Source organism: Xiphophorus hellerii, chromosome 15 (assembly GCF_003331165.1).
Source record: "Xiphophorus hellerii strain 12219 chromosome 15, Xiphophorus_hellerii-4.1, whole genome shotgun sequence".
Taxonomy (NCBI): Eukaryota; Metazoa; Chordata; class Actinopteri; order Cyprinodontiformes; family Poeciliidae; genus Xiphophorus; species Xiphophorus hellerii.
Window position 1 is genome coordinate 16,118,709 of NC_045686.1, and position 20,489 is coordinate 16,139,197.

At 39.1% G+C, this 20,489-nt stretch overlaps 1 protein-coding gene across 7 annotated transcripts; it reads left to right on the forward strand.

The window, feature by feature from the left end:
- The first annotated feature begins 440 nt into the window (after positions 1–440).
- Positions 441–20,456, forward strand: map7b (microtubule-associated protein 7b). Of its 7 annotated transcripts, none has more exons than XM_032585376.1 (19): positions 1,213–1,448; positions 8,363–8,509; positions 8,635–8,712; positions 9,182–9,345; positions 9,967–10,084; positions 10,736–10,846; positions 11,685–11,780; positions 13,812–13,931; positions 15,437–15,609; positions 16,164–16,303; positions 16,455–16,702; positions 16,781–16,931; positions 17,018–17,186; positions 17,587–17,691; positions 17,779–17,829; positions 17,912–17,936; positions 18,030–18,147; positions 18,257–18,441; positions 18,910–20,456. In XM_032585376.1, exons 1-19 carry the CDS (start codon positions 1,286–1,288, stop codon positions 18,918–18,920), a joined length of 2,373 nt encoding a protein of 790 aa, XP_032441267.1. In that variant the 5' UTR covers positions 1,213–1,285; the 3' UTR covers positions 18,921–20,456. The 7 variants fall into 7 exon arrangements, 6 of the variants coding, with proteins under 6 accessions (XP_032441273.1, XP_032441272.1, XP_032441267.1 ...); XM_032585378.1 differs by having other exon boundaries at positions 1,217–1,448; positions 15,461–15,609; XM_032585379.1 differs by lacking the exon at positions 11,685–11,780 and having other exon boundaries at positions 1,219–1,448.
- The last annotated feature ends 33 nt before the right edge of the window (positions 20,457–20,489 follow it).

Genomic DNA, 20,489 nt, shown 5'->3' on the forward strand with positions numbered 1-20,489 from the left:
TTAAGTTTATATGTGAGTAGCAGCAAACTGGTGCATAATTGTGAAGTCGAAAGAAAAGCAATGTTTTTTGGGTTGTTTTTAAAAAAAATAATGAATAAAAATCTGAAATAAAAAAATACATGTAGACTGGGGAACCCAGAGTTAATACTTCTTAAAACCATCTTTTGATTTTTTTTCAGTAGCATTGACAACAACAACAACAAACAATTTTTTATTTATTAAGTTTGCTCGCTTATTTGTTTGTTTGTTTGTTTTTTTGGGTGTGGGAGAATATATCAGAAGCGGTTGGCACTCTGAGTTTTAAGGGAACATCAAAGAACAGGTTGAATATACACACATCAATTGAGCATAACTTGCTACCAGAAACCAGCCCATATAAAAATAATATGATTTCTCTTTAAGTGGAGACGGTGGGTGGAGCCATAAACCATGTGCTCGCTGGACTCCTTCCAAAGCAATGGCTCCAGTACTGCATTATTTGACTTCGAGTGGGAGCATCGGCAATTGTGCTTCTTTGCTCTGACGTCCACCTGTCAAACTCCTACTTTTGCACTGTGTCACTGGTCCATGTGCTGCTGTTGTCAGGGAAACCCATTACGTTGTGCCGGCTCACCTTCCACTACTGGAGCTGCACTGAATATTTTATCGACTCTCCTGACCTCTTTTTATCCTCCTCGTCCCTGTATGTGCACATCTTCGTACAGTACAAGGAATTGCTATGTGATGTAATTCTCCTGGCAGATTTGCAGATAAGAACTAGTGGGGGGACTATAAAGACGGGAGGTGGGGGTGTATGTGAAGACAGCAGATGCAGCATCCTCCTGAGGAGTGCAGGAGTCACTTGTGCAGTTCTTACAGACCTCTGCGGAGCCACTCTTGTGGATTAAGTCTTTTCTATGCCACACCACCAGAGCTCATCCTCATCCTCACTCTCTCTGCTCGCTGGTCCTCTGAGCTGCTCTGTTTGTCTGCTTCCCCTTCCTTCCTCTGCATTGCACTGGGTTTATTCTTGACTCATCATTTTTTGCCTTTCTTTGGCTGTCCTCAAAATTACTTTATTTTTGTATCATCTGAAAATCTTTTTAGATTTAAAATAGCTTGTTTAACATGGTTGCGGGTATTTATCTGTAAGAGACCTACATCTTCCTGAAGAAGAGCGCTGTTAGGGGTGACCCTGACCTCCAAAGTCCTCTGGAACAATTCCCTATCTCCTTTGGGTGGGGTGGGATGGGCAGAGCTCAGGTGAGTTAGCCTGGGGGCTCGAGCGGTTGCAACAGGGCAGGCGATGCCGGATGGGAAAGCAGGAGGAGGTGGAGGAAGTGGATCACCCAGAGACAAGTGGAAGCTAAGGAAGAGAGGCAGCCGGCTGACGATTCAACCGCTCTTTACCATCACTGAGGAAGAGGAGGTACAGAGACGGAGGGAGGCTGGCAGGAAAAAGAAACGAGGTATGAAGGAAAGTAGACTGACGGGTGTCAATGTGACCGTGCAAGTTTGAGTGTGCATTAATGTATCTAAATTAAGGGCATTATCTGGGACAAAGAGTTTATAATTGAATTGAGGAAACTTTGAGCATTCTCCAGAGAGTCGGCGCTGCAGATGCTCTGAAAATGTGACGCACCAAAGATTAGCGGACTTCTTTTTTTCTTTTTACTGTATGGCTCATTACATATTTATACTTGACAGTAAAATATCTTGCTGCACTTTGCTTTATGGGGTTTGGATTAGCCTGCGCTTTGCAGACACCATTGGTGCACAGGGTCTGTGATGATGGACACTTTTGTTTGTGCAAGAAAGAAAATTAGCTGAGCCTGCAAGATTGGGTCAAGACAAGGACAGCAGAGATGAGAGCGGAGGTGCAGTGTGCTTCACACGTGTATGCGATGGTAATGCGTTTGTAAGCAAAGAGGTCTGTCAACACCCCAGCATACGACTGCAGTCACAGCAGTAAGAAATGTACAGTGCTGGGACTTTCTCTTAAAATTGGCAGGTCTTCAAAAGTTAAGTATTTCTGGTAATATTTTTAGGAAGAGGTTGGAATTACAGCTTTTACTTGTTTCTGGTCACAAGATACCGTAACTGACAATAGTATAGTGGCCTAGAACTAACGCATCACCCTGAACATGATATTACCACTGTCAAACATGGTGGTTGCAGAATTATTCTGTAGGGAGGCTTTTTTTTAAATAGCACTGCTTATAAGAAGATGAACTGAACTAAATGCGCAGACCTACATTTGGTTAAGAATGTACAGCAAAACCTTTTGCTTGTTTTTCACTGACTCCGTCCTTTGACTGAGCTGATCTATTTTTCAACTAAAATGGTCTTTCCATGTTACAACTATGAACAATTTTGCTTTCCCAATAAAATACACTAGTTTGAGGGTGAAACATGACAAAAATGTGTAAAACCACAAAGTTACATTTTTTTAATACGTACTATGTGTTTTAACTGGAAGGAACAGCTGAAAGTTTTGATTCATTGTATTTTGACTGTTTAACTTGCTTTGCAAATATTTTCCCTGAAAATTATCAGATGAAGTAATATTGCCTTTAACTCGAGTCACAAACTTTGTGGACAATTCAAAAGTATAATAAGGTAGCCTCTGAGAAATCTCTTGACAAAAGTAAGATGGCACACTTTCAGTCTGATTTTTGTTTTTGCGTAAATATTGCTGTTTGTGAGGACCTAGCAGACATTTTTACGTCCAATGCAGCTTGGAGCACAAAATTATAAAAACCTCTGTTGTTGCACCTTTCGTCCAGACCTGAATGCCCATTCCAGAGCTATAAAGGAATATTCTCAACCCTGCCCCCTTTGCCGCTCCGGTGTTTGGAGGTTACAGTTTGGCTTAGCATTAGCAGCAGCTAATCCTCTCAGGCTGCAGAGAAGGAAGGAGCTGCACACTGTGCCTGACTGTTACCCACTGGCCTGGACGGCAGAGCATTAATCGCCAACTCTGACCATTTAATCTGACTGGCGATGAATGCAGATAGACTGGGGGGGAGGGTGTGCAGACCGACAGACAACGAGCGGAGGAGGAGGGAGGGCCAGATTAAACAGTCACACTCTCGCTTATATCTCACTTTGTGTAGCACATATTCATGCAAAGCGCATAAACACACACACATGCACACGCAGACAAAAGGATGGGGACTGGCGAGTCAACAGCGGTGACACCGACTGACCTCGCTCATTTTCTAAATCTAATTTAGGAAAAGTGGGATGGAGGAGTTTTTCTTTTGGCTTCTACCTGGACTGTGGACTTTGTATTTGAGCTCAGATTCTGCCGGGAAGAATGTTTTCAGGAAGTAGGAACCCTGCTGCCGACCCTGTGATTAATCTAGTTGAAGTGGACAGACCAGGCAGGGTCAGAGGTCCCACGTTTGGATTAATACATCTGACATTATGAACAACTCAGGTAAAACCTTGTGCCTTGACCAACTGGAGGAACTGTATTAAATAAAATTGTATTGTATTTTGATCAATCAATAGATGAAGATAAGAACTGTGGAAAAGAGGAGTCAAAGGGCATAAGATTGGGCTTTATTATGGTCAGAAGTCAAAGAAGGTACTTTGACTGTATCTTTTACTGTGCGTTATGCTTTTAGTTCACCAAAATCTCATTACCATCTGGAGATTTTTGTACTTATATTCTGTACAATATTATATTTTGGCAGGGGAAAAAACTTTTATCTCCAAAAATTTAACTCTTCATGAAATGAACACATCTTCTATATGTACATGAATGCTGTCTGGCTAAAGTCATGTGCTATTTTAGTTATTTTCAGCTGTTTTTTATCACTGAAACCACAGACAGATATGAAGGGTGATAAATACAGTTGATTATCACGAGAAAACAAAAGTAAAATTGGAGATGCACAGCAAAAATGTCCTTTTCGCCACTTAAGTTGTCAGTTTAAACATCTTCAAACACAAACCACCATCTTCCAGTTTCTGAGAAGCCCTCCCTTTTTATGCTTTGTAATGTAGTTCATTACTTAACCCACATAGTTGAATGTTTAAAAAAAAAATGTTGGAAGCTTAAGAGCAGCATGACAGGTGGACCTGGTTACAGGACGCCTCTATTGTGAGCAGGTTCAATTACACTGCATAGCAGGTTTAATGTGTTTGCGAATGGTGTTAAACAGCAGGCGAGTGTGCACAAGCAAATACACTTTGAGCTACCTGAGGTTCGTTGATTCAGTGACCTTTGCAACAGAAGGATGCTTGTGAGATGCACAGAAAGGACACGGCTACGCTGAAAGTATAGCAGATCAGTGGAGAGGTTATTGCGACGGATTGTTTTTAAAATATGCTATTTGTACCAACAGTTTGATTTTATTATTATTATTATTATTATTATTATTATTATTATTATTATTATTATTATTATCACTTGTTTGATATGAAGTACCCATCACTTGTTTTTTGGTTTTCCAAGATCTGGTTTCTGAGATAAATACTCTCTCTCTTCCCAGCTACTCTGCCATGAAATACTCCAGCACTTTTGGTTGTTGGTTTTTCACTACATGGGTTTCATAAACTCCAAGTGAACGTTCAAGTTTGAAGCAGAAATGTAAGGCAGTGTTTGGATTGATGTTTAAATCTTTCATTTTAATGGACAATATTGCTTCATATTATGGGGATAAATTGGAAAATGATATTGCCCAATATTGCAATGACAATATCAAATCACTGCAGTATATAAAACATATGGGAAAATAAAATAGAGCACAGAAAAAATTGTATTTCTACACCCTAGGGTCTGTCTCTGTCTGAAATGTCCATTCATTCATCCATCGTCTGATCTTTTTTCTTTCAGACTTTGTGTTTAAAGCCAAACTTTGCAGTAAATTCATGTAATTTATTTTGTATTTTCACATAAAAATTGTATTAAGAACTGAAGTATGTAAAAGTATGACATTTTCTCAGGAATACATTGTGGGGACACACTGTATGATTATTTATGTATCTCCTCTTTTTTTCTTTCTGTTCAATAATCAGTCTATAAACTTTAACCAGTTGGTGACAAAATCAGGTTTGAACATTTAGAGCAGTGAATTATTTCAACTGGCTAAAGTATGTTCTGTTGGTGCATAATAGCTGAATTAATGGAACTAGGATGTCACATCCAAATCCTGAAGAAGACACTTTTGTAACTCATTAAATATGTATTTACCTCAACATAGTCTCATGTTTTGAGCTTGTGCTTGTTCACATATATATTTGATAGCCTCTGTGTAGCTTTCTTTTGGGCGATGCACACTGCTTCCGAACTTAGCTTTGTGCATTTGTTTTAACAGCAGCAGAGTGGGGAATAAAGCCTACTGAGCACTACTGACCATCCTGTTCTGCATGCTGCACTCAAAATACAGTTTATTTAAGCTTTCACTTCTTGGTGGATCCATTCACACAAACTCCACTATATTTGGTGTTGGTGTTTTCCAATCGCTTTGAGATACTCTCAACTTGCTTTTTGTCTTCAAAGCTGGCCGTTGGCAAATATAATTCCAGAGCTTTAATTTAGAACCTTAATATGTAACGCTGTATTAAAAATTCAGTCTGAAAAACATGCTACTTCTTTTAGTCTTGTAAACACCGCCACTCTTCTAGGTTTAGGGGCCAAACAAAGAATGTGTGGTCTCTGTTGGCACAAATGAATGGAAATTAGCACAGCGTATGATGCATGAAAGCAGAGGAAGCTTTTTGTCTTGGTTTATTGCAAAGCTAAAGGACCTACTGAAGTAGCCTAACTATTATAATAAGTAATTGTGGACTTTAACATTGACAACATTCAGCTCTTTCATACTACAGTCTATTGTGTTGACTTATATCTGAATTCTGCTGGCCAAGAATAAGGTGGCTTATTCCTGACATCTATTCAGGAGAAGGTCAAAGTAAGGATGCACCAATCAGGCGGTCAGAGGCAAACAATAAAAATCAGCTCCTACATTTTGGCAATATATGCTTTGATGGATCGTTTGAGATAATGCAATGCCTTAATTTGTGCTAGATTCAAAACTCTACCAATGAACCGGTAGCATATTTTTCCATTTGATGTTTTAGCATCAGAATAGGTAGCTCAAACCTCAAAGGAAACTAGACATTGTCAATAAGAAAGGACCCAATCAGTTAGTTCAGACAAGACTAATGTTTTGCCCTCTCTTAAGTTACTCTATATAACAGACAGGTTTTTGGACATCTTTTAAGGATTCCTCTTCAACTCTCTAGATATACATTTTATAAATTTCTCACTAGGAGAAGGTCTTTTAGGACAGACTCTAAAATGAGATGAATAGGTTTTATCTTATCTGATTCTGACTTTTCCTGGATGAGTTACGGGAATAAAGAGCTGGGGAAAGTTAGCTATGAGGGAGCATATTTGAATGGGACATTGAACAAGGTTTATTCAAAGCTTTGGGAATCAAAACAAGTTGCCAGTTGTGATGGAGTGCTGCTCCCCCTACGTGATGTTGACCTCAGAAACGCAAATATATATTCTCTTGCACATTTTTTTTAATGTCATGCCAAGCTCATAATGAGGAGCTTCTAGACAAATATCAAGTTAAATATTGAGCTGCGGGAAATGATCCTTTCCTTTTTGAACCGATCTTTTATTTGAGGCAACTGATTTTCAGGTGCGAACAAAGTCCTGGTGCTGCCTTTCTTGTTGTAACAATAGTCATTATGACCACATCTACCTGAGGCAATGCAGACCTGTGAATGCTTGTGTACACACCTCTGCAGCTGCCCCATACACGGTGACATACAATACTCAGTCAACTATGACCTGATGTCTTTTCTCGACTCTTTTTTTTTTAAGTTTGTGTAAAACTCTTAAGCCTGCTGTGGGTGGAGTCAGTGACGTCAGATGCATGAAAGTACACAAGAAATTGAGAATCGGGAGTTTTAAATAGACATTTTGTCTAACCTTAGACACCGGTGGAGTCAGATATGAAATATGTACTTTGCTCCTCTTTTGCTTTGTGGGTAATTGCTAAACAAGCTGTGATGTTGCTGAAAAGATAGGAAGCCCACATGAGTGTTGAAGTGTATTATTTTAGTTGGGCTTGAAAGAATTGTGACATTTGCCTCTTCCACACAAATTTCTGTTTAATTATTCAAGTTATATTTGTACATAGCCCTGTTTTTGCCTTCTTAATTTACTAATGGCACTAATATTACAACTCAAAGGGTTGTTTTAGTGCTTTGATTTAAAATGCGTTTTAGCACATTTTAAATAAAGCTTTGTTTCCAAATGGCTAAAATTAAGAGCTAAGTCCCCGTGAAGCCAATAGAACCAATAATCAATAGCTCAGCTCTATAAAAAGTGAACACTGGTGATAACAAAAAAATATGAATATTAATGGGGGTTTTTTTCTACCAGGAGACCGCAACTATGTAACAGAAACCGCAGGCACACTCTTAGTCTGCTTTTATTCAGACAGTTCATAAGATGTGCTTGTTTTAACAAATCTTAGATTTATTGCCGCAAGCATGTTCCACACACCTCTCTTTTGTTTGGACCTTTGCACTATAATGCAGCTAAAGTATGGCTTAGGTGTATTAGAAAACAGCATGCTCTCATGTAAACTCCATGCAGAAAGACCCCAAGTGGGAATTTGAATGCAGGACTTTTCTTTCCTTTTATTTTGGTTTCAAAAGTATGCATATCTCACAATGAACATGAAGTTGTTTTTTTGCTTTCTGTGATATACTAAACAATTAGAATTGATAGATTAGACCTAAGTGAAAATTAAAAATTGTCCAAGAAAAGCAAAGTACATCTCTATTTAAGAGAGATATTTTATCGAGATTTTTGACCTTGGTATTCAGGATTATGGCATGCATGTCTCTACCATTGTACTATGATAATTCACAACTCATGAAATCTGACTGAAGATTATCAATAATTCCTATAGTTAAGCAAATTCCATTTGGACAAGTCTACTACCATGATAGATGCTTAGTGAGAACCATTACACAGGAAACACTCATTACTGTATCAATAGTGTAATGAACCAGAAAATCCTGTCATTCTGGTCCTTTCAAATGTAAAAACACTATTGAAATCTTCTTAAATCACTTCAGTACCTACACTGCAGGGATGCAATTACTGTTGTAATAAATCTCAAATTTAGAGTCTGATGAAAAACATCATCCTGTGGGGAATAATGCTGACTGTAATTTGGAGGTAAAACTTTTATGCCTGGGGGAGATTTTTCATTTTTCCATGTTGGACCAATTAATCTCCACTTGTGACTTTTTGTTTTCATGGCCCTGATGTATCCTAGGTTGTTTTTTTCCCTATCTCAGTCTTTTTGCTCAGTGTTTGATGCCAATCTGTTTTTCTTCTCAGCATCTTACTCCCAGTATAGGTCTGAGGATTGTCGAGGGTCTTCAGCCTCTGGGCAGACCTACTCCCCCACTGGGACACCTATACCCCCTCCCATTCCTAATCGGACCACCAGCAAAAACACAAGTAGTTATGCTGCTACCAAAGCAGGTAACTCATTTAGAATAAATGCCTTTTACTGAAAAACAACTGCCAGTTTTTGCTGTTTTTTGTTGTTTTTTTTTTACCCCTTTGAAGGGAAGACTTGCTAATAGTACTAGTAAACTGTGCTGCAGACTCGTTGCTCTTTAACAAGATTGATGAGAGACAGAGGCTGGCCCGTGAGCGCAGGGAGGAGCAAGAAAAACAGAATGGTGAGCACTCTTTATCTTCATGTGTTTGAAAGGCATTCAGAGGAAAATTTATGTTTTAAGGCAACTTAAAGTGAATCTGTGGCTGTTCTTCTTTATTCTGTCCTGACATTTTGTGGCTGAACTTGGTTGGCAGCTGCGAAGTGCCGGTTTCCCTGGATGTTACATAAAAATCCAGGGTGAACCCAGGCATCCAGTTGCCATGGATTCTACCTTACATAACACAGCAGTCCATCAGGCAGGTCTTAGGAAAGCTGAAAAGTCAAAAGCAGTTTGTTACACATGCTGATCATGTTTTACATAGGTCAAAGATCTGACTTCATATAAGGATTTACTTTGTGCTGGAAGTTACAGCATTCTCACAGGAAGAGCAGTTGACCCTTCTCCTTGTTGATATGTGCATGCATGAGTATGTGTGTGAATTTAATTATGCAAGTCAAATTCCAACTTGTTTGTGCGTACGTGCATGCAGTTGCCAAGGAGGCCCAGTGGCAGGCGCGCGAGGAGAGAGCGAGGCAGCACTATGAGAAACAGTTGGAGGAGAGGAAGAAAAAACTGGAAGAGCAGCGGATAAAAGAGGAGAAAAGAAGGGCCGCTGTGGAGGAGAAGCGAAGGCAAAAACAAGAGGAGGACCGGGTATACATCTGTTTTGTTTTGTATGCTTGACAAGCCTCATCTGAGAGTAATAAAAGATAACAACCATTATGGAGGGCTCATAAGTTATAAAAAACTGCAATGTTATGAATATTTTTTGACATCAGATCCAATCTGTTTGGATAAATTAAGTTCAACAAATGATATACGTACTTTCATCCATTAATTGTGTATACTTGCTTGACCTTGTCGGATTATAGTGGGGAATGCAGATAGGGCTAGAAAAAAATCTCTGAAAATTGTCCTGGCCAAGTTTTCTGGCATTTAGCAAATATAAATAATTTTGGTTATTCTAACTTACCTACAACAAGACAAGTATGAGAAAGAATATGTTTGTATCTTTTTATTTGGTGTATTTAATCTTCTGATTTCAACTGTACAGACTGGGCTTCAAGTTTTTTTTAGATTTCAGCAATGCTCCACATACATGCTGAATCTGAAATTTAAATTGTAACACTTTTCACAGGGGCTTTTATTACTCACACTCACCCCTACAAAAATGCTTTCTTCACTATCAGAGAGACTGAAGAGATTATATTGAGCTTGTTCAAAGCCTAAGAAGTTGCCACATTGAGGATTTTCTCTTTGTTGTTCTGACTGAAGGTGCGTCATGAGGCAGTGATACGCCGCACGCTGGAGCGGAGCCAGAAAACCAGGCCGAAGCAAAACCGCTGGTCCTGGGGAGGAGCGCTGCACACCAACACTCCAAGCATACCAGCTGGTACTGAAGCACATTCATACCCGCAAAGGCCCTGTACAAACACATCAAGTCTGCCACAGAAATCACAAATTTTTCCAGCCGCCTCAGCTTGTCAGAATTGTTCTGCCATGTTTATTTTTGCACTTTTCAGGTTCACTGCCTTCTGTTGTTACTGCATACTCACACCCTTCTCCGCCTTCCCTGTCTTTCTCTCTTTCATTCTCATGTTCAACTTCTCTCTGGCTCATTCCCATCCTCTATCTCATCTTTGCTCTTTCTTGGTTCAGGTTTTGTGGAGTCTGCTTTCCTCTGTCCACTCGACCTTGCTGGACTGGAGCACATGCAAAGTGCTTTCAGTTTCTACCGCAGATACGGATTGACGTCCCACTGTGAATATTATAGCTCTGTGTCAGTTAGCTGGCTAGTTTTAGAGCACTAGTACTAGCACACATGTAGACTGATGTGGGCGACATCGTTACTATTTGGTTAGCAGCCCACCACGTTACCCAAAGTCGTATCGCAAAGATACAATATTTCCATTTAGCACTAATTCATTTATTTTTTAGGAGTTGGTAGTTTTCCAGTTCTAACCTAAATTAATGAATGTATAGGGTCAGGTCTCACTTCCTTTTGTTTCCTATCATTAATATATTTTTCTCATTTTGATTCTAGATGCTGACAGAAGGTCGGTGTCCACCGTGAATTTATCCAAACACACGGAATCCATCATTACCAAGCGCCTCTCCTCCTCGTCTGCCACACTGCTGCACTCGCCAGACAGAGGTAATGGAAATAACGACATGCACATGTCACCTCCTTATATCTTTGTCTCCTTTTTATTTATTATTTATTATTTTAATTCCTTTCACACTTGTTGTTGGGATGTTCCATAAGACTTTTAGCTGAGGGTTGGATTGTGCTAAATCTTTTTTGTGAAGGCTAATAAGAATATTTGGCTTGCTGTTAGTGTACAGAAATTATGATGGGAATTGGAATTTATTGAGTGTTACCTTGTCAAAGTTAGCATAGATTCATTCAGCACAAAGTTGTTGTTTTTTTTATATATATATATTCATTTATCTCAGGCCATGTACACACACAGCTGGATCTTTATAAAAACAAATACTGTATCTCTTCCACATTGTTTTCAAAAATAATATTGCACACATGGGATCAGTAACAGTTCATTGGAATGTAAGTTAAAACATAAGACGATGTCAATTGGGAATTGTGTTGAAGCTAGTTTGTAGAAATATTTTGTGCATTATTTGTCGCAGATTGTAATGCGTGAGACCATAAATTTCCATTTTTCTATGTAAACACACAAGCACAGAGCTTTCTCTTTGGTTGGCACTTTCATAAATAATCTCTTTTAGTGGTATTAGGCAGAGTTTCGTGTGGATGAAAGACCAAAACATGTACAAATGTATTTGTTTTCCCAGATATACATGCCTCAGATAGTTGTTTACAGTAGCATCATACTTTTTGGACAGGTTGGGGAATATTGATCGTGTTGTCTAACTCTTGGTGGTGTTTCTTAAACTGTTTGTTTTTTTACTATCTTTTCTTGTGCAAAGTTTGAAACATCATGTATCCTTTGATGTTTATATGTTGCTGACAGGCTTACAGATGAGAACAGCTTCCACGCCTGTAATAAGCAAAGCTCATTCCAAACCCCGCCTACATCAGGGGAAGACCACCCAGCACAAAAACACAGGTTTCATTAAGGGCACTTTTGACTTCTTATGTTATGATGCACAGAGCAGAAAAGATCATGGGCTGAAACCTGCGAATGAAAGTAAAAAGAGATAGTTCCTTTGAATTTAAACAATGGGCGTCTGCATTCTGATTGCAGATTATGCCTAAATTACGACTCACAACAGTTCACTATATTATGAATGAGTACATGCTTACACTGGAGTATTTAATCACTAGGATTGGGCTCCAACGTAACCCTTTTCTATAATCCTCTGTAGGATAATCCTGTTTTTTTATGGAAATGCTATATATACATCATGGCTAAAAACATGGCATGTTCTATATTATCAAGCTTTTTTACCTGTTAATTCCATTTAAAATCTTCTTCAATACCTCAATTGCTATACCAAAAAGAAAGAAAACAATAACTAGGCATAATTAAAAATTATATATGTACTATAATTTTTTTAACCGTGCATTGAGTATTCATTCCTTCAGTTTTCAGCTTATTGTTATCTTTTACTTGCATACTTATGAAAAGTATTTTCCCCATTACATTACTTATAATGTACTTCATATTTTATATAGCTAAGAAAATTTTATATCAATCAAAGATAAACTGAGCAAATATAATATAATATTTTTTTATGTGGTAATTCATTTATTAAGGACAAAAGGTATCAAAACCAACCTGCCTGACATATAGAGTCAAGAAATTACTTAAATATACCACAGGTTAATAAGATCTAAGTGACATGTTATGCCCAAATTTAAATAAATTTAAAGATTCATATACCTTTATATCTATCAGTCTAAAAAGGGAATAATAGTAATAGTCAACAGGTGGCCGGACTACCAAAATTGTTCCAAGAGCACATCGTTGACTTATCTTGGAGGTCATAAAAGAAATTAAAACATCTGCAAGCCCATCTTGCTTCAGTTTGAGAAAGTGACCATGACTTGCCAAGAAGAAAGAAATTAGGCAAAAATAGAACCTTCAGAGAAGGTAAAAACCAACTATGGCCAAATAACTCATAGTAATTAACTTCCTGAAGAACGTTTTGGAAAAATAGTCCATGGACTGATGGAATAAGATCGTGATCGGGAGCGCATCAGCAAGTCCACTGTTAAGATTTTGAAGTGGCTTCAGATTTAATCCTATTGAGATGCTGTGTCGAGATGTTAAACAAGTTCTTACAATTCTGCAAACAGTGGCTCAAAATTCCTCCATGTATTACCAACACTCAATGACAGCTTTTGCCTCCAAGGTGGGCAGAACCATTAAAGCGGTCAATTTCTTTTTCACATAGGGGCAGGTTGGTTTGTATAGACTTTTTTTCCTAAAATTTGAGTTCTCTTCAGGTGTTCACTCTGAGTACAAATTGAAATTTGTCTTATTTTTTCCTTAATAAATGAAATCATGTTCTAAAAACTGAATTTTGCCTTTACTCAGGTTATCTTTGTCTGACGTTGAAATGTGCTTGATCTATTGAAGTGTGCCAAGACAATGAAAACCAAAAGTACTCTGGGGTGAAAGTACTTTTTCAGAGCATTGAATAAGGTCCAAGCCAGCCCTGCCGCACTGCATGTTTTGCCTGATGTTGTGTTAAAGTGGGTAAATGGATTATCATGAACATTATTTATATGTGTGTTCCCAGTGAGCAGTCGGGGAGTTATGGTCAGATATTTAATCTGCTTGTATAAAATCCTGGAAAGTCTGGTTTTGTCATGTGATGTTGCATTATGATATTTTTATGCTGCAGCCTTCTGTTATTGCTCCCCTACTCTCATCTTACCTTTTGTGTGCAGTTCACTTCAAGGTGTTTGCTTCGTCTGATAATTACCAGTTTAATGCAAGTTAATGCATGCAATGGGATATCCATTTTTTAAACTTGACTTCTGTTCACCTTTCACTTTTGGATAAATAAAGGGAAGCTGTGCTGGGCCTGCGAATGGTTTACAATCTGCTTTGACTGCTTGGGCTGATAAGTGGGTAGGTAATAGTTTTAGCTGTTATCAAAGCTCAGGTGTTACATGCGTCTGTGTTCAGGACTCCGCCGCCTTCCGCTGACGCCATGGGAGAGCAGCATGGTGAACCGACTACAGCAGCCAACACACTCATACCTGGCCCGGAGCCGTAGCGCCATGAGCTTGTCTGGAGAACAGTCAGGTAATACACAGTCCAGTCCATGGTTCTTTCATTCTGGGGTGTTTGTTTATCCTAAATTTGATGAAAGACTTTTTACAATCACTCACAAATCTTCACCTGTCCAGTAGAAATAAGTAATAATATTTCAACAGAGTCTCTTGACCTCGAGGGTTTTCAATGCTAATAAGATTTGAGTGGACTTAAAGCATTACACTGTCCCAAACTGCCTTTACCAGCCTGTATCAGGCACCCGAAGCTCACTGTTGGTCACCACACACACACACACGTAAACAAACACACGCAATGAAGCAGACCACAAGATCCTGGTGTCTAAGCTGTTTAGGAAGCATTTACCCATTGACAGCGCTGGCTGCTCCTCCTGTCTCCATAGCAAAACGCTGGCAAGGCTACTGTGTGAACTTTGTAGAACTTTACATTTACAATAATCGTATATTATTTTTAATACGTGTTTTTTTTTTTTTCATGTTGAAAACTACAAATTTCATAAATAATTATGAAATAAAATGAAGCTCCATAAAAGGTTAAAGACAGTGATTCTAAACCTGGGTTCACCAAAGAGCTTGATATAGTGTTAATCCATTCAGTCTATGCCCAGGCATAACAGGCTACTGGACGTCATGTGTGGGCAGTTTTCTCAAAAGCCCTGCATTTCAGAACAGAGCAAGCTCACAAAGGATTGTGCATTGGCCACCAAGCAGTCACCATGTGGGTTGTTTACCAGAAAACAAGATAGATTTTTTTTTTTGTGAGGAACATCTGACATAGCCAATTATGTATTTTTTTTCTTACAAATTTATGTATGTTCATTGTACCAATTTTAAGAGGAAATAAACATATCCAATAGTGAGATCAATTAGAAAGATATTGATCTACATATAACTACTATGGGTTCTCCATATGCATGTGGTAAAGTTCCTTGTTTTCGTAAGAAAGGAGGTACTAAGGAAAATATGTTGGGAAGTAATGGGCTAAAGTCTTCACCTATGTTCACCTGCAGACTTAAACAAAGTTCATTCTGTCTATTTTTCACATTGCTCTTTGTCCTGACATTAGACACAATGTGTAAATGTGCACTTTAGCTTTTTTGTTCATGTTGTAGTTTGTGCATATGTTCTATGTTTGGTGTTGTGTCTAATGTGTAATACTGACTAGCTTGTCCTGATTGAATAATAAACTAAATATGTTTCCCTCTTCGGGGTGTTTCTTGTGTTAGGTAATGTCTGTATATATGTTGCGCTTCTACTAATCTGTAGCACTAACAGCTTCTTTCTCTTCTGCTTTCTTACTACCAAACATCACCTTTTCATTCCTTTTACCCCATGTTTGACCTCCCTAAATGCATGGCTTTATTCATACCATTCACCTAACTTCCTTTATACTTCCACCTTTAATTCTGAACTTTATTTTTATGTGCATTTTTGCCAAATCTTTCCTGGTGTCCCACAAATTCCCACACTGTTCCAAATCATACCTGCTCCCTCCCACCTTGTGCATCATCACTGTAGCCATGCCTGTGTGTCCTCGCTCAGTTTCCTGCCACCCCATGAGCGCCGTGTCATTCAAGACCCTGCAGGCCCAAGTGCTCCCTCACTGCCGCAGCCAGGACAGGAACCTGAGCAGAGATAAAGCTTTGCCGGCCTCCTCCACCGCTCGTAGAAGGACCACAGGAACTATGCAAGTATGGAAGGAATATTTCCTAGCACAAATGTTTTTCAAATGGTCACAGATTCTCAGTTGGAATCAGGGCTGGGTTTTGACTGGTCTGGCATAACACATGGGAATGTTTTGATATAAATTGATAATTGCTTTTGGGTTTCTGAAAAGAGCATCTTGCCAGGATAATGCTGCCACCATCTTGCTTCATCACAGGGATGTGTTGAAGCTCTTGGATGCTTCTTTAATCCTTCCTTTTCTCACCTGTCCTTTTAGATGGATAGATGAGAGTTAAAGAGGTTGGATAAATATCTGTCACAGACTTCAATTTTATATTTGTGGAAAACTTGAAAACCATGCGTCATTTCCTTCTGCCTCACATTGATGGTCTTCTTTGTTTTTGTCACAATGTTTTCATTTGGTGTGTAACTACCCCAAACTTTTTATTTTATGCTGAGTAAGACATAATTACTTTAGCATGGGATTGTACCAATTTGCTTAGATACTGATGGAACAAAAAGCAACAAAGAAATGTATGTTAATATTTTTTATCATTGCATCTTTAAAAATCTGTATAAGCATAAGGACCGTGACAGCGTCAGGAAGTCTTGGAGCAACCTGTCCCTTCCACTGGCTCCTGTTCTGACGTTACCTCCCAATAAGTCCACCATTTCTTTAGGCAAAAAGTCCAACAAAGCCACACCACCCTCTGCTGGCAGGTAGATGAATCTATTGTTCTCTCCAAAACAAATATGAAGCTAAATAATAAAATTTATTGAATAATATAACTTTATTTCAATAAAGCTTGAATAAAGTTCTTGTTTTGACTTTATCTTCTAATATAACATTTTTATTCTCGTTTGCTCACAGACCTCCACAGAAAACACTGGGACGTCCCCCAACTCCCAAGCTGCTTAAATCTCCAGTTTCAGATGATCCCGGAAACCTTCGTCCTGTCAGAATCACACCTGAGCACTCTCAACCCTCAACACCAACAGCAGCTCCGAAGGAAGAAGAAGAAGAAGAGGAAAAAGGGAAGATTTTCAGTCCTCCTCAACCCAGACCTCAGCCACTGGGTGAGAACAATCCCCCGAGTGAGGCACCAGCTGAAGTCAATGGTCAGTCATAAAGACACAGAAGTAAATCATGCTGGAAGGATGTATTTTTTCCAACAATTATTTTATGATGTTTTCTAGAGTCTACAAGCAGTCCTCCAACTCAGAAACCTTCAGCTGGTACCACAGATCCAGAGGAGGCCAGTCGGATCCTGGCCGAAAACCGGCGGCTGGCCCGGGAGCAGAGGGAGAGAGAGGAGGAGGAGCGGAGGCAACAAGAGGAGCAGGCGAGGTACGAAGGCCCTTTGAGGACATCTGGTGGTGCCACCAATGATGTAGGTTGACTTGCATCAACGTCATTTGTTTCTCTCCGCTCAGATTAGCAAAGGAGGAGATGGCCCGCCGTAAAGCGGAAGAGCGAGCGAAGAGAGAAGAGGAGGCCCAGCGTCTGGCAGAGGAGAGGAGAAGGCAGGAGGAGGAGGAGAGAAAGGCTGAGGAGGAGAGGCTTCAGAGGGAGAGAGAAGAGGCAGGGAGACTCCAGAAACAGGTCAAAGGACACAGCAACCTTTTTTTTTTTTTGGTTCCATGATTATAAGTACCTTTATATGTATGAAAACACAGCATTTAGTTTATCAAAAATATATATATATTATTTATGATCAATTAAGAATATATTTTACACAGAAATGTCATGTCATGACCTACATAGTAATTGGGAAACCGAAATTTTTCCCAAAACATTAAATGTCACAATTGCAAGCAAAAATAAAAAAGACACAAGTGAGGAGAGAATAGCTTTAATCTTCAATAATATCATCATCTGAGTATTTTCCATTAATGTTTTCATTGCGTGATTTTCTGTTATTGTTCTGATTCAGTGAGATTTACCTGTTGGTGCTAAATTTAGCTGAGCTCTGTCTCAATGCTTGTCTCCGTGTTTGGATTAGAAAGAGGAGGAGGAGTCTCGATTGAGGGAGGAGGCAGAGCGACTGAGGCAGGAGAGGGAGAAGCACTTTCAGAAAGAAGAAGCAGAACGATTGGAGAGAAAAAAGGTGACGTCTTCAAACACTAATAAATAATCCATCCAACAATCATCCATGTTTTTGAATTAAATTCTCTCCTTTCTTTACCTCCTGCAGCGTCTTGAGGAGATCATGAAGAGAACCAGACGCTCAGACACATCAGATAAGGTAAAAGCACATATTGGTTAAAAACCGAAAACGCACCTAAGACACCTTTCAAAATGTTTATTCTCATTTCCCTCATCTCCAGAAAGTCAGGACCGGAGACAGCGCAGGTAACACGATACACCTCTCTTCTCCCAAAAATACCTCTCCTCTGTTGTTAAAGTGAAGGATGCTACTGATAGCTACTGTACTTGTTCCATCAGTGAGCTCTGGTTCTCCTGCACCACCTGCAGCCAACGTGCCTCAGACAAACAGCAACAGTCACCAACCTGACCTCAGCCCACAACCCAGCACCACTCCTCTGAGCCGCCCTGACCAGAGGTGGTGTACAGCACAAACAAATCACACCGCTTCGCTTCTATCCTGTTTATTACAGCGCTGATGGCAACATTTTTAAAATAATTTTTTACTTCCACTCTGTTTTTGACAGGGAGAATGGGGAGTTCGAAGAGGTGATCTCGCTGCCTTCACATTCCAGGTTGTCTCCTCCTGAAGGAGAGGAGCAGCAGGAGACGGAGGAAGAGGAGAGTAAAGTTTCTGTCGTAGCCTTCATGGAGAACGGTCTTCTAAAGTCTCTGAGTGCAGTTGAAGATATATCAGCCCAGCAGGGACCAGGTCAATAAGACTTATATCGCATATCTATTGTCTTATTATACTACCTTCAGTTGGATATGTGTCATGTTATGTGTACACTCAGCCTCACAATAAAAATATGTGAATGTTGGTGCTTGTGGATAATTCCTAGCAGACAAGTTCGACAAAAATTACACCAGATTTTACACTGTTTTCCTACACAAATGTTGCACTCATCCAATATAACTGTAGGTGGTATTAGATCGTGTTGTCTGGTACAAAGTGCATAAAACTATTAATATTCAAGATAACTTATGCAAGAAACAGATGACAAAATTGGACTGTAAATGTATTGCACAGGACTGTTCAATTGTAGATGTGTGTGTACAGGAAACACTTGTTCTTTCAGGAAAAAAAAATACTTTATTCCTTCATATTTTTAGGTCAGTGAGTTATATTGCATTTATTTATTTGCTCTTATTCCTTTGCCTTTTCTTTTTTGAAATTCAGATGTAGCCTGATGCCACTTTGGAACGTGACGACTCCACAGCCACGGAGACAGGAGAAGCGCTCGGAAGGAGGCAGAGAATCATGGAGCTGTGAAGACTGAACCAAAGGAGAGATTAGCAGCACCATATTTATATTCTCTTTCTCCTGTGGACAAAAACGCCATTGCCATGTCCCAAAACCGGTGTCTCCAAAGAACTCCAAAAAGAAAGACATCCTTTCCAAAAGAAGTGTCTTTTTCTTTAGGAAACTCAGGCAAAGAGCTCATTTTCTCGGTGACAGTTGGTCATATCTTCTTGTTCCCGCCCAGTTCTCCAATGCTCCAAAATCACAATACAACTTCAACTCCTGAGATTGAGTGAAGAAAAATTTATTAATCTTGTAAACTGAGATTACCTTTTCAGTCTCCAACCATGATACTTGAAGCGTTTTCGTTGTAGATGTTCTTTAACCTAATTTTCAGCATCTGCAATGTGAAAGAAAAAAAGAGACTGATGCATTTTTTGTGTAGCTTCAGCATTTTTGGTTGAATCAGTACAAAAGTGATGGTATAATGGCACTACGTTATATAGAGACTACCTGGAAATGTCACTTAATGCAATGTATTCTGTCTACAGTGTTTAAAACTAGAGGTTGTAAGATTGAGGCCAGGATGATTGAGTATTACAAACTTTAGTTTCAGTAATTATTAAAACAATATTTTGGTTTTTTTAGGCAACAGAGAAATAGGGCATAAACTTCTGATTTCTGTTTAACTTTATTTAATTGCTGTACAGATAAAATGTGATTCTTCTAGTTGCCTGTGTCCTTTTTTTTCTTCAGAAATTTGCTTTGGGTTGAAGCCATTATGTTTACCCTTTTTATAGATAAAACTCAGTCAAAGTTGTATCCTACAACTTGGCCCAGAGTACTGGAAGAGTTTTACTTTTTCTTTAGCTGGGCTGTGTTGGAAGCTGAATTTTGTTAGGCCTAAGACGGCTCAAAATGACTTGAAATAATTTACATCTGATACTGAATCAAACAAATTAATAATTTTCATGAATTGATGCTGCTAATTGTGAAGTTGTGTTGCCTTGCTGCGTTGCGGTTGTGTAGGGCGACATTGTTTCTACACTGAGTTGAAGGTGAATCTGCATTCCTGAGTTTTGGCATTTGCAGCCAAACTCTCCCATGTCTTCCTTTTGATGCAAACATCTGAAGCCAGATTAAATGCTCTGTCCCCACTGTAAGCAGCTTCTCATACATTTTTCACTCAGCTTTTGATGCTACGCTTTCCTGGGTGGATGTGTTGATACAACTAGTATCAATACGTACTAGTTGTGAGCAGGAGGTTTCTACCAGCTGAACTGTTAACATCATGTTGACTACCTATGTTTGTATATATTACCAAGTAGAAATTTTCTGAAAGACCATAAAGATTTGAAAGCAAACAAATCCTTTAAGGACAGTGGATGGGAAGAGTTTTTTGAACCATTGTATTGCTGAAGTGTAAAATTATTACATCTCGATTTGTTGGAAAATTAAACATTTTGGAACTGATTAAATATTCACTCTGGTTATCCTGGACAGACTTTCTTTTACTT